We start from the raw sequence: 14992 nt of genomic DNA on the forward strand, positions 1-14992 counted from the left end.
TTTTTGTGTAGAAAATTAGCTGTTGCATGTGTTTTTTCTTATATGTAGCCATGTTTAATGTGCTGGTGTTACTGTAATGTATAGAAACACAGAGTTACATTGCATTTGTCCAACACACTTGCCTGGTACAGGTGGAGGGCAGACCAGCTGACGGAGGAGCAGGAGGAGGGGCACACAGGCTGGCTGAAGAGCTGCTCCGCTCCGACAGACAGACAACTTGAGCGGAGTGAACCTGCGACGCAGCCCGCTGCTGCCGAGTCCCCGGCAGCGACCAGCCACTGGGAGTTTAGCTAGCTGAGCTAACTAGCTGGCTTAGCTTAGTCGTTATTACAGGAGCGACAGCGGTGCTGTTAGCAGTTCTGGGCGGCAGAATTAAATCCGAGTACTGTCATATATTGTTTAAGTTTAAGCGATTTTTTTTAAAAAATGTCTATATTACCGTTCACTCCTCCGATCGTGAAGAGGCTCCTTGGCTGGAAGAAGGGAGAGCAGAACGGGCAGGAGGAGAAATGGTGCGAAAAGGCTGTCAAAAGTCTCGTGAAGAAGTTGAAAAAGACGGGACAGTTGGACGAGTTGGAAAAAGCCATCACTACACAGAATGTCAACACGAAATGCATAACCATACCCAGGTAACGACACAAACACCGCTAACCAGCCGCCTCGTAGCTAGGGTTGATGACAGCTAGCTAACGTTAGCCAAGTAGCTTGCTAGTTAGCTTGAGCTAATATTAGAAGCACAGTGCTTTGTCAGTGAAGCATTTTTCTTTGTTAGCGTATTTACGTTAATTTTGACAGGTTGGCTGCCGTATGTGTTGACGAGGAGATAAAAAGTTCAGTGTTATGCAAAGCGTTTTGATAGCATTGATAGTTAGCTGCCATTGTGAGTACTAAATAGAGCTAGCATTAGCTGATCAATGCAAACTTAGCCTGCTGCCTTTCAGCTTATTTAGTATTTTCTTGTGTACACTGGTGACAGACAATTGCCATTTTATCGGTTTAGCCGATGCACTGTTAACTGTTATGAACTTCAGTTAACATTACTGTAAAAAGACATGTTTAATCTCTATCCGTCAACCCATACATTTAAGTCTGTTATGTCATTTTCTATCCATCGTTAGCTTGTTTGCACAACCAGCAAGACCAGTACACTAAGGAGCATATTTGCATGTAGTAACATTACGACAAAAAAAATGGTAGGAATGTGTGTTAAAGTAGTAGTTAGTGTTTCTCAAAAGCTTGAGCAATCTTTCACAGAAAGGTCTAGCAAGTCCCACCAGCTGACATGGTAGCTGTGATCCATACATAAACAAGAGCCCAGTTCACACGTGTGGCGGCCAGGAGCAGGGTGTTGTGGCGAGGCAGAGCTCTGACTCACAGAGGATGTTTAGACTGGAGTGTGTGTGCTCTGGGAAAGTTGGAATAAGGGCTCGTTTTGGGATTTCCCCATATGGGATACCCATCTGTCTAAAAAGACCAGTACCTCAGTGGACTGACATGTGAGGTAGATGTTTGATACAGGACTGTGCGTGCACACAGTTGTATTCTCAGTGGTCTGAATGAGTCAGATTTGTTGACTTGTTACTTGGTTGGATGTTGGATGTGTTTGTTTACTTGTTGGACATTGTCTTCAGTTAGCAGCAACTCTGTAAATCAGACAGTGTCCGCCTTGTATACTAATTCCCCTCTGTTGTCCTGGCGAGATGGGGAAATCCAATCTTAAATAAAATAAAATGTGTCACCGAAGACGACAGTGACTTGATCAGGAAGACATAAAGAGATAAAACAACGTACTGCAAACAGTGCATAAGTTCTTTGATGCGATCTCTTGCTCTCCTACATTTTGTATCTCTGCTCGGGGTCGACTGATGTGGCTTTTTCAGGGCCGATACCAACTATTTGAAATGAAGGAGGCCCAAAATCGATATCTGGGACTGATATTCATTTGCAGTTAAAATGAAAGTCTTTGTGTCAAAATTTGAACAACCAGTCAATGAATAAACCTTCAAAAAGAAAACCTTCAAAATGTTCAAGTTTACTCAAGTACTTCACTCGAGTACTTCGATCTTCTGCTACTTTATACTCGTGACCTGTTACCAATTGGATAGTCTCGTAGGCAGGACATTGTGTGAGAGGATGCTGCAGAAGACTTTAACACCGTATAAAAGCAAATGTACGCTGTATGATAATCGTCGAGCACTATACCGCCGTATACCTTGAAAACGGAAAATCACTGCAACCCTCATCTCTACCCTTTTTATGCTAGTTAAATAAATAAGGCAGGTACACATTTCAGCCCTGCTAGTAACAGGCAATAAAGGCAGCTAGAATAAACTCGCCGCTGACTTGTTTAATTGTAAGGAATCCTTCAAAGTCATTTTTTCCAAGGAATATTTAATCGGGCTCCTTGTAAGCCTAATTGCTAATAAAACTGAGCGTGAGCGTGGGTGTCAACCTACATTTAAAAACTTCTTCTCAGTTCTTGGGAATGTGCTCCGGGCTCTAGCGAGGGCGTGGGCCACTGTTTGGATTGTGTCTGAGTGACTGTAGGTTTACAGAATAACAGCTGTCTCGCTATATAGAGATAGAGAGTCTGTACGACAGTAGGTCCACTTTGTGCCGTACTTTCATCGCCTCCTGTGAGAGGGGGCTTAGGGAGAAAGGGGTTGTCAGCATTTAAAGGGGTCAAACGCAGGCCTGAGGTGCAACTAGAGTAGACTCAACCAACAGAAAATGATGTAGGCCTACTAAAACATCTGCATTGTGTTGATTGAGAGCAGACCGGTTGTCTTTGTCTCTTACAGTATGTGTGTATGAGAGATTTATTACACTAATGCTGTTCTGACCTGTTGGGTGAAAAGGCACACGTGCACATTTTTGCTTCAAGCCGCCCGTGTTCACTCTTGATGGCAAAATATTGATTTAAAATCAAATTAAATGTTTTACTGTATAACATCATTAAAATAGCTGGTTGATGTTGGCTCTGGAAGCACACGCTTTGACTGAAAGTGGCTTGTCTACCACTCAGGACTGTCACAGGACTACCTATGAGTCCCTGGCTGGCTGCTGTGCAGTTGTTGTTTCTTCTGGTGGATAAAGAGGTTTGCCTTCAGTCTGGCTGGGTGTCAGAGCGGCCATCGTATCAGAGTGGCAAATCAGGGAGACAGGAGGACAGAGTCCAGGCCAATCTCAGCAGAGGCATGGGGATGCTGACCTCAGCGGACCCAACAAATTGTTGTCAGTGCTGGAAGATGAGTCTGAACTGATGTATTTTGTTGTGGTCACTGATGTAGTCTGCACGCTTTAACTGACTTGTTTGAATAGCAGCAACATTCAGCAGATTAATCAGTAATGAAAACAAATGTAGTTGCAGCCCTTTAGGCCATTTCTTCTTTTCTCTTCCTACTTTCCATCATGCCAAATTAACATGACAGATAGCTGCACTAGAGCTGTCACCGTGCATCTCATTCCTTTTGAGACTAAAATAGTAAATAATAAGGTTTATCCTAATGATGTCAGATTTTATCATCATCATTTGAGTGTAAAGTAACAGGAGTTATAATATTTGGGTTACTTCGGCGGTCACCTTTAAGCTACCACCCCCAAACTAGCTTTAACTTGTTTGTTTTAAACCCGAAGTCCTCAGTGACATACTTTGCAGGAGGCCGAGCCTTGTTAGAATGAAAACCACATGTTTCTTGTCTGACAGCTCAACAATGAGCTGAACTGTTGTTGAGTTCAGCTGGAAAAAAGCCATCACCACATTGGACTCTCACTGTGTGAGGGGAGAGACCCAGGATCTGTCAGAGTCCTCACTTTTCATTTTTTTTAGTCATAATATTCATTTCACGAGCATATATACGATCCTACTCTTCACAGGTACACAATTATTTATTTTTTTAATCACTCTTTGTTTATGTGTCAATCAGCTGTGTTTCTATACAGTCACTTTAATCTTAGATACTTCATAGTTGGACTAGATCGCATCAAAATGAAAAAAAAAGATTTATAGTAAAAACTGTTGCATTTGAACATAACTTTCATCAACTACAAAAGGTTTTTTTTTTTCAACATGGCAAGTTTTTCCTCACTTGAAGGACAGAGGATGTTGCTCACTGTACAGATTGTAAAGCTCACTTAGGTAATGTGATTTTGGGTTATATTAATAAAATTGATTTGAATTGATACTGACGTCGTGGTAGGGCTGCAACTAATGATGATTCTTCATTATCGATACATCTACCTATTATTTTCACGATTGACCGATTGATCCTTTAGTCAATGAAATGTAAAAAATTGTGAGAAACACAATTTCCCAGCGCCAAAAGTAACATCTACAAATTACCTTTCTTCCAACCAACAGTGCAAAACCCAAAGAGTCTTAACTTACTGCCATAAATGACAAAGAAAAACAGCAAATCTAACATTTAAGAAGGTTGAACCAGCAAATGTTTGACATTTTTGCATGAAAAATGACTAAAACAATTAGTTGGTTGTCAAAATAGTTATTGTTGCAGCTCTATTTTGTAGCGATCCTGCATTTTAAGGCTGTTCAGACAACTGATGTTCCCCTAACCGGTGCTGCTGTGTGGGAAAGGCTGAGGAAATGGTTGGCATAAAATACTCTTTCATACTTTCAGTATTTTAATGTACTAAATGAGAAAACAAACATCGTATAAAGCAGTATTGGGAATGATTAAATGAGGTTTGACCTGGTCTGACATCAGTTAATGTGTTCAGAACTATAAAATATATGAAAGGTTGTAACTTATGATTTAAAAACTGTTACGTCCAGTTACATTTAATATGCACGCTCCACTACAGTCCTTTCTGTGGCGTCTTTCAGATCTTTGGATGGGCGTCTTCAGGTCTCCCACAGAAAAGGTCTTCCTCACGTCATCTACTGTCGCTTGTGGCGTTGGCCAGACCTGCAGTCTCACCATGAGCTGAGGGCTGTCGACCACTGTGAATTTGCCTTCCACACCAAGAAGGATGAAGTCTGCGTCAACCCCTACCACTATCAGAGGGTGGAGACACCAAGTGAGTGCAGTTAATTGCTACATGATCTAAATGACTGTATTTGAGGTAATGCTTTTTGCCATACGATGTAACGAACTGCACGGGTCCGTGATGAATGTATCTCCGTGTCTCCAGTTTTGCCTCCTGTCCTAGTGCCACGACATACAGATATCCCTGCAGAGTTTCCGCCGTTGGATGACTACAGCCCATCCATCCCCGAGAACACCAACTTCCCAGCTGGCATTGAGCCCCAGAGTAACTATATTCCTGGTGAGAAAAACAATGCCATTATTTCTGTGCAAGGAACTTGAAAGCCTCTGAACTCTTAATCTCATTATTAATTATTCACTGTGTGCTTGATTTGGAGAAGACTGAAAAAATAGTTGTATCCCTGAATGTAGTGTTTATTAAGACCGGTTAATGTAGGCACTTGGGAAACAAACAGGAACTTGATTGTAAGCAGACTGCAGGCTTGGTAAATGACGGTTACATTGATATTTTTGGCCTCTATTGTCCAAGATTGACCTAAAATTTACAAAAACAAAAGGCCATAAAGCATTCATGAAGTCACAAAAACATATTTTAGCAATTGAAATCAATCAAACCTTTGGTATGCTGAGATCAGCAGTGTGTGCTTAATCTGTTTTTGTATGTTATAGAAACTCCCCCACCGGGGTATCTGAGTGAGGATGGTGAGACAAATGATCACCAGCTCAACCACAGCATGGACACAGGTGAGTCACATGACAGTACACACAATTCAAGCACATACTGTTCTAATTATGCCTTATCAGCATCATGAACCAGTCCTCTATTACTGCTCTATTTTAGGTTCACCCAGCCTGTCGCCCAATCCCGTGTCACCCGCAAACAGTAATCTTGGTAAGCAAAACCAAAGGGTTCATCTCTACTTACAGAGCGTATCATTCGTTATGTGCACTTATCTGGTTGGTTGCAAACTAAATGGTGAGCAGTGAATTGAGATTCCACCATCACTGACAGTCATCGAGTTGTGCAACTGTAATTTTCCTAACTATAAATTGCAGCACATTGCATTGTGGGATTGTTAGTAGAAATTATTGTACATTCCACGGTCACTCGTCTTATTTTTCTTTGTCCCATTGTGGGATTTTTGAGGGCATTATACTTCTACACTCTTTGAGTTTTAAGTTATTAATTAAGGATAAAAGTGACTTCACTGCTCGCTGTCAAATCATGAACACATTCAAACTCTACACATGGAGGATAGTGGAAATATTAATCTTCCCAGCACATATATTACAGGCTATGTAGCCTCGCAATCATCTCGCACTCTCAAACACGCAGAATAGCTCTGCGCTCTTCCTTCAAGCACCCAAACCAGGAGGCTACAGGCTTCACAGTAAGGGTTAGAGGTTCATTTATTTGTCATTTTACACTAGGTACGTAAAATGAAACTGAGATTATGGTATTTTTAAAGTTCCTCCCTTTTTGCTCCTCTAAATATTTGTCGTTTTGGACATTTTAAATTTTTTACATTTTTACATTACAATCTTGTATTGGTTACAGAAACAAACAACACAAACTTCAAGCTCTTTAGCAAAACCTCTAAAGCCCAAACGGTTACTGTCATCACTTATGGTTAAATACAGGTTAATTGATTAAAATGTCAAAAGAAAAAGGTCACTAGTTATATTAACAACTAAAATAGTTACTGAAGATAGACACCTACCAGTCACAGTTGCGAACTCTGTGACGGCATAAATTAGAATGAATGTTGAGGGCATCCTGACGACTCAGCTGGCTAAACACATAGTGCACACCATGTATGCTGAAGACCATAATATCATACATGTAGCACCAGCCCAAGACAGCTTTTAGTCTGAATCATCCTGCAACAATGGACCCATCCCGACCTGACTGCACCCGATGACCTGATGACTACCATAGTCAGAACAAGTTAAAACAAGCCAGTAAACCAAAAATAGCAGCTGTTTTAGTGATGGTGCTGTTCGTATGAAGTCCACAGACTATCGGATTAGAGTATCTCAGAGAGAGAGACAGATGAGCAATATACAGGAAGGTGGACTACGTCTGGGAGGCACAGCCTCAGGGCAGTAACAGAGTAAGTATGGTATGAATGGAGTCTTTGTCTATGGTCTGTCCTCATCAGTGGAAAAGCCAGCGACAGAAAGCTCGAGGTAATGCAATAATAATAATATCCGGTTGCCAGGTTATTCTATCTATGTGGAAAGCCACGAGGAGGTCATTGTAAAAATAAATAAATAAGTTAGTCATGTCTTGGCCATTCCTGGCTGGTGCCATTAGGGTCGTGGGAAAGAGCCCTTGAAAGGAAATCAAAGGGAAACTTTATCAGCAGTGTGCATGTTCACAATCAGATGCTTGTGTGACCACAAAGCAGTTTACCTGTTCTCATGAATATCTTAATTGTTTTTCATGGACCTAACTGGAGTGCGTATTTCTGTTAATGTCTCCATCTAACCCCTACCCTCTGCTCACACAGACTTACAACCTGTGACGTACTGTGAGTCTGCCTTCTGGTGCTCTATCTCCTACTATGAGCTGAACCAACGTGTAGGAGAGACCTTCCACGCCTCCCAGCCCTCCCTCACAGTCGATGGCTTCACAGACCCCTCCAACTCTGAACGCTTCTGTCTGGGCTTGCTGTCCAACGTCAACCGCAACTCGGCAGTAGAGCTAACACGCAGACACATAGGTACTCATTTTATTTCAAAACGACCACATAAGCTTTGATCTAATTTGCCTTTTATATTTGGGCTCGACATAATCAGCAGGCTGAGCGAAAATCTCCTCTCTTCTGTTTCCAGGACGGGGTGTGAGGTTGTACTACATTGGGGGAGAGGTGTTTGCAGAGTGTCTCAGTGACAGTGCCATCTTTGTCCAGAGTCCCAACTGCAACCAGCGCTATGGCTGGCATCCTGCCACTGTCTGTAAAATACCACCAGGTTAGCATGAGAGGATGCACAAGAACACATGAAGCCATTAGAGGCTGAATGCCCAGAGAATAACTGTGAAATGACACTGACGTCTTTCTGTTCTCAGTGCAAGTAATCCTAATAATAATTCTTTATTTTGCAGGCTGCAACTTGAAGATCTTTAACAACCAGGAGTTTGCTGCTCTGCTCGCCCAGTCAGTCAACCAGGGCTTTGAGGCCGTCTACCAACTCACCAGGATGTGTACCATTCGCATGAGTTTTGTCAAGGGCTGGGGAGCTGAGTACAGGTAAAAATAAAATAAAATTTAAAAAACCTTTTTCACAAGAGCAATAGAATTAAAAGGTATTTTCCAGTGAGGTCATTTCTAGTGTAATAAAAGGCAGCAACATTTCTTAATTCAGATAAAAGTATTTCTTATTTTTATTTATTTTATCTTATTTTAGTGATGAAAATACCAAAGTGCCAACATAGAGAATTGATCAGCAGATTCAAGACTTAATATTAGTAATATTTAACTGACTCGGCAAGTGAACTACAGCCTCTTTCTGTCACATCCTTTCTTCTCTCATACGGAGTTTTGTACTTTGTACAGAGTGGATGTTGAGGGAGTCTGTCAGGTCTGAGTAATCCCCAGAGTGTGGGGGCAGAAAATGGAAAATTAAGGGGGTCTGAAGTGGGCCCTCTGTCAACCTGCCCTGCCCTGCCCGGCCCCTCTCTTGGTAGAAGACATCATTCTGCAGACACAACGGCACATAAAGTCGTTTACAACCCACACCGGACACATATAGGACCTTTTCTCTCTCAATCTGCTGTTCCTTATCGGCTTTCTGAGGTGGACTGAAGTACCTGCTTTAACACGGGCCATATGTTGTTGTCTTTGTCCAAGTCTGTTCAAAGTTATCAGTAAACATTAAGTTCTAAATGTATTCACTCTGTTTTAGGGTTCATAACTCACACAAATGTTTCATTAAGTCCCAAACTTAAAAGGCAATTCTTGATGTTTATGGTCAGGATAATCAAATTCAGTTTTCAAATCAAGAAGTGCTGTGCACAGACGGTAGCAGACTTGGAAAGGAAAAACAGGGCAATGGGGGAGGGTGCAGCTTTGGGTCGGCAAGAGAGGGTTGAGTAACGGACGAAGAATGTAGAGGACATGGAGTGGGAGGTGAACCCATTTCAGACACCCTTGGCGAGGGGGATTCCCACTGGACTTTGAGTGACGCGTGTTAGATTTCTGGCACCAAACACCTCGGAGAAAAACATCTCTGATAAAAAGCTGAATGACTTCAGAAATAGCCTGTACAGTTGGCTTCACTGTTGGTGCTAATTTAAGAAACACTGAACAGACTGTATCTTTGTATTGACTATAATGAAGTTACATCAACATTGACATGTCACAGTGATTTTAATGTATGGTACTATGATGTAGTATGAAAGCTATCAGTAATGACAACTGTTTTGCCCCTCACCTTCTCTGTACCCTGCAGACGTCAGACAGTGACCAGCACCCCCTGCTGGATAGAGCTGCATCTCAACGGCCCTTTGCAGTGGCTGGACAAGGTCCTCACACAGATGGGCTCTCCCAGCATCCACTGCTCCAGTGTGTCATAGGAGTAGCACATGCTTTCAGAAACCCTCTTTCCCATCCCAACACTTATACACAAACCACATAGGAAGACTCAAGTGTCTCTCAGTGATGATGAGGGAAGAGACGCCATTCAGCAAATCAACAAATCACTCTCCTCCCTCGCTGTCTCTAACATTTCACCTCACATCTATAGCACTTTCCTCAGTACCATTTAGTGTCTCCATTTGATGGTTATTTAAGGACTTTTGGGACATGTTTTGTTTTCATGTGTTCAGTGGGCAGCCACAGGGTATTTGCAACAGGTTTCAAGAGACTTACCACATTTTCTTCATTATTCATTCAGACATCATGTCTATGCTTAGTGTTGTAATTGTTTTTATTAAGGAGATTGAAATGTGTCTCCCAAGTTGAAGTTGTGGTACACTTTCAGCTTTGTCACCTTTTACATGTTTCAAAACATTTTTGATTCTATGAATTAGCTAAAGGTATGAATACGCTATCATCACTGGTGTTTCAGTGTCCTGGTACCACTCTTTGTAATCACTGAATTGAGTCATAATTTATCAATTGAATAATTAATTAACTTGAAAAATGTAAATCTGAGTAGTGATTTAATAGAATATATTTAATGAATATTTTAAGTACAAGGTACTTTGCCCATATTGATTTATCTGCATCAATGAAAGTGTCAATTATCTGATTGATCATGTAATTGGTATTGTATCTATTTTAAACAAAATATAGACATTAGCACCATTGTTTCTTGAAAAGAACCCTTGTATGAAAACTATTTTGCTCAGTGAAAGAGACATTTTATAAGTTATTTTTGCATACTGTCCTGCATGGGAATATATTTTTTTTAAATGCCTCAATATGATTGTACATAAATATTTATAGCTTGTGATTTCTTGTAGTCATGTATTGCTTGAAACCGTGGACCTGACTGACCTCTGGCATGAGTAGATTCACAGAAGGACTTCGCTTTAATGACCCAAAACTTGGTGGGCTTTTCAAACCCAGGTCAACTGGTTCTTAAGTGTGACACTTAGGATTACTGTACCAGCTATTACTGTTAGTTCATCATAGGAACATTGAGTATGAAATACCGTATGAGCAGTGGACTGGTTGAATTTAGGCACCGTGTGACCATCGATGGCATGTAGAGTGAAAATAGAAATGCAGGTCTTTTCACATATTACCAACTGTTAGCCAATAGTACACTATACTCCTTGTGGGTAGATGATGCACTTCCAACCTACTGTGTTGATCAGTGTAAAGCTTTAGTTCTAGTGGTAGTTTGCCTGTCCAGTAAATACTGTATATCACATGTACATTGCTACAATATAAAGCATGTGTTATATGCTTGCTGTCTTTGGTCATTTTCTATGGAGCCACCATGTTTATCCTGCACTTACTTACAGTACATAAGTCTAACACCATGTAACATTTAAAACAGTTACATGGAGCTAAACTGAAGTCCTATGTACTACAGTGCATTAGGTAGTTTGTAGATCTGTATCAGTACTTGTGTTCCTTGATATTCTTAGTTGGTGGTTTTCTGTTCCAAGTCTTATGTACATGTTTTTTCATGTAACGTAATATTTGTTCTCAAATGACCATTGTTTTGTTATCTGTGAAATTTAATAAATTGCAATTGAGTAAAAAGAATTCTGAATGTTTTTTCATGGCTTGTTAATACACACTAGAAATATAGAAACCCCTATACATGAATGCACTCCAATGTTACCGTCCTGTAATTAATCCAGAGGGGACGAATTCACCCTGGGGCAACTTCGGACCTTGTAGTTTCTGGTGGATTTTGTTGAAGTGGCGCATACAAAGAAAAAACACTCTTCAGTAAAAATGAAGGAACAATGTAACCATGTAGTGCAACACTGTTCACAATAAGTACACCACACTCACAACACAAAGACCAGACAATTTAAAATCACAAGTCTTTATGTTGATTCAACAGAATGTGCATTAAATGTCTTACAACTTTACTAAGGATAAGGCACATTATGTCACTTGCAAATATATGTGACAACTGTACCTAAAGGACGTATAGATAAATCAAAGCCCACATGATTTAATTTTGATATTTCACCTGTAACAACATTATATAATGAGGTTCACACAGGGCTTTAAGCATAGTGAGGGACCCAGGGGAGAAGACTAGGGGTCAGGTCCGTCCATTGGCTCTCTTCTCTCCCTAATCAAGAAAATCAACTGTTTCTCACTATACATCAGTATTGCAATCATTTCATTTTAAGAATCAAACGTTTCTACACATGACTTTGCTTACAGTACCATCTGTAAGCCATCTCCACCTTCCAGGTGCAAAAAACAAGTCAAAGGGCGCTGGATCTTGTGGGAGCTCCAGGAAAGGAGAAGGATCAGGAGTCGCAGGGAGCTTCTTTTAGCTTTCTTCGCCCGATGACAACCCGTCTATCTCATCATCATCGCCACCGATAGCCATCCAAAATGCTTTTGCTACCTGGAAAACAGATTTAGCGTAAAATGCTTGATATGGAGCTTACATAAACATGTTTACCTAAATTTATTTAAGCCAATTGAGGATTCACACTGAAACATATCTACTGAAATATGTCTTAAAAATGTGATTTAAACACAAAGGAGTGGACTGACTAGTCTGACAATAGTGTGAGATTGTGAAGATATTATTACCAGTTTGTGATACACTGTTCGAAACAATTTAATGATGGATTATTAATCTTTTACAAATCCATGATGCACAGACTATGAGCATGAACAGGTCCTAGTCTTGTAACCAGGGGTGAATACAGACGCTTACTGAGAACTTTCATCAACATCAACATACAGATGCTTACCTTCTCTGCATGAACTTTTCTCTGCTCATGAGGCATTGAAGAAGCTTTGTCTGCAGGTTATAAATCAGAGAGAGAAAAGCAAAACATCATAAGTGACATCAGTAGTCCAAATATTTCACCACCAAACCAACAAGGAGAGCAAGGTTCGGTACAAAAACGCACACAAAAATAATGCAAGTTTAAAAATTGCCAACACAAATTGTGTTTTTGCAGACAAAATTGTGCGTTTGCTTTTCATTTCTCAATTACCTTTCATCTCTTTTAATTTGGTAAAGAGGCGTTCAAAGTTATCCACATCTGCATCTCCAGCCGTGAGATTAGCAAGTTCCTGAATGTCCAAATCAGTCATTGCATCTGACAGAATCAACACAAGTGAGCATTAATAACTTCACATGTAATGCCCCATATCATCTTCAGTCATCAAGTAATCCATGTTTTGGGTGAGCCTGTTGATGAAATGTGCCAGTAGGATGACCATTATGAGCAAAAATAGATTTCATCAGGAGTGGTTCACTTACCAACTACTGTGTCTCCCTGTGTGGCTGTGTTCGTGCTACTTTCTGTAAGGACAGCCTCCTCACTAACAGGTGAGCCCTCTACTGGCAGGCTGGCAGACTGCAACAGAAAAGGAGCTAGTGTTAGCATGCCTCTTCCAAAACTAACAGACTGAACCTCACATTAAGATGAACACACTGAAGGACATTTGCGATTATCATAATGAAAATGGTTACACAAAATTGCCACTGACCGGAGGATCTTGACGGCTGTGTGAATGTGGGTTGTTGTGTCTAGAGGCCACCAAACTGCTCATCAGACCAAATCCCTGATTGTGCCCTATCAAACAGAAATATAAACAGTCACATACATGCACAGAGATAAAATAAATCATCAGGGGGAATTGTGATAGGTAATTGAATGGCTGTCATCTCACCATCTTTCATCTCCACACTGGTCCACACATTGGCATTGAGAGCCTGGACAATTCTCTTTACTCCTGTGGATTCTGGAAAGTCATCTGATCAAGGACAGTGAGTGAGATTAGAAAAACCCAGCAAAATATGAGCAATAAAAATATAGAAGTGTACAGTGTCATTAATATTCCTGCTGTCTGTAAAACTCACCATCCTCATCTGGTAAATCCTGTGGATTGAGCTCCACCAGCTCAAAGGCATGAGACAAACACCACTGTTGTGCTTCGTGCCTGGTGACCCCTAGAATACAAATTACATTTAAGATGATGTACAGTACCCTGAACATTTGTACTCCAGTGCTTTCTGCTTTCACACAGAGGTGGAGAACTAACCATTTTCACAGACTCTGTCACACACCAGAATGAGAACCTCTGGAGCAAGATCTTCCACCACCGATATCCAGGGATGTAGCTTTTCCAGACCATCCTTCTGCAAACAGCATGCACACATGATAAGCGTTACACATGCATGACAGTGTATACAGTTGAGATTTTCAGACTCATAGTTAAATCACGTACCACTGAACTGTCAAAATAAGCGATGAAAGCCTGCATGGACTGGGCAATCTCCGATGACATTTGAAAAGTGCTTGGTACAACACATAGCCTGACATCTGCTGTATAATATTTGTTGTTGATGGTCCATGGATACCAGGCCACTGATTCTTCTCTCTTGGTCGGCTCAGGCAAAGTGCTCGAGCTGATGATCTCTGAGGCAAAAAAACCCCAAACACTTGTTATAACTCACACATACAAATACAGGCATTATGTTAGGCTACGTTGCTCAGCTTGCTTTCATTGTGACAGCTGTCGATCTGCATGAGACGTATGAAACTACTACTGCTGCTGCTACTACTACTACATTTCTGTTTTTATGACAGCCCCACAAAATCTATCCCTTAATATAACACTTAACTAGATTGACAACCTGAGACAAACGGACTATCAACCCGTATTAGCATCATACAGGTGCTACATAATGGGCTAAGAGTAAGTTAGCTTTGTTTAGCGTTAGCCTGTTAGCCAAGTCATGCACGTTAAGCTTTGCGAAACTTACGTTTTATCAGCTCTTCTTCTTTAAAACCACTATCACAGCTAGTGACAACCACACATGGAATCGTAATCTCTACGTTTTCTTCTGACATTTTTTATAATATTTGTGAGAGGCTTGTTGTGCAGCTGCTAGCTTAACCTGCCGTTAACCAACTTTAGTAACCTTTCAACTCTGACTGAAGGGTCACTTCCGGTGCAACATTATCTCAAACAAACAGGGCATGCGTAATTTTAATAACACCTTACGATACACTGATGTGCGTTACAATTACACTGTTTATTTAAATAAGAAAAGTACTAAAAAAAGGTATTTTTTGTTTACGTTGAATGCACTTCCTGTACGGAAACGTCCTGTACTGAAACGTCTGGAGCGATAGCTTTTAATGCCCTGAATTTGCCTTTCAGGCAAGGCGCCACCTCCACAATCTCCCCCAATACATTCATAATGTATGATTACGTTAATAGTAAGCTTAATGTAGGGTTATATTTGGATTTTATTATCTGCCAATTGTAACAACAGTTGCCCTGTGTGTTTTGAGAAACTGTCTGAGAGTT

The 14992-nt window shown here is 40.8% G+C and overlaps 2 protein-coding genes across 2 annotated transcripts; one reads left to right on the plus strand and one right to left on the minus strand.

The window, feature by feature from the left end:
• The first annotated feature begins 210 nt into the window (after positions 1-210).
• smad3b (SMAD family member 3b) lies at positions 211-11230 on the plus strand. Its single transcript, XM_073472548.1, has 9 exons — positions 211-629; positions 4844-5037; positions 5152-5286; positions 5676-5750; positions 5848-5898; positions 7520-7732; positions 7845-7982; positions 8116-8260; positions 9462-11230. The coding sequence occupies exons 1-9, from the start codon at positions 427-429 to the stop codon at positions 9583-9585; spliced, it is 1278 nt and encodes a 425-aa protein (XP_073328649.1). The 5' UTR covers positions 211-426; the 3' UTR covers positions 9586-11230.
• A 273-nt stretch (positions 11231-11503) lies between these two features.
• aagab (alpha and gamma adaptin binding protein) lies at positions 11504-14615 on the minus strand. The gene is made up of 10 exons (XM_073471944.1): positions 14442-14615; positions 13904-14094; positions 13718-13814; positions 13536-13625; positions 13346-13429; positions 13163-13248; positions 12933-13029; positions 12664-12768; positions 12415-12464; positions 11504-12059 (listed from the first exon to the last, which is right to left on the minus strand). Exons 1-10 carry the CDS (start codon positions 14527-14529, stop codon positions 11982-11984), a joined length of 966 nt encoding a protein of 321 aa, XP_073328045.1. The 5' UTR covers positions 14530-14615; the 3' UTR covers positions 11504-11981.
• Between the last annotated feature and the right edge of the window lie 377 nt (positions 14616-14992).

Source organism: Pagrus major, chromosome 8 (assembly GCF_040436345.1).
Source record: "Pagrus major chromosome 8, Pma_NU_1.0".
Taxonomy (NCBI): Eukaryota; Metazoa; Chordata; class Actinopteri; order Spariformes; family Sparidae; genus Pagrus; species Pagrus major.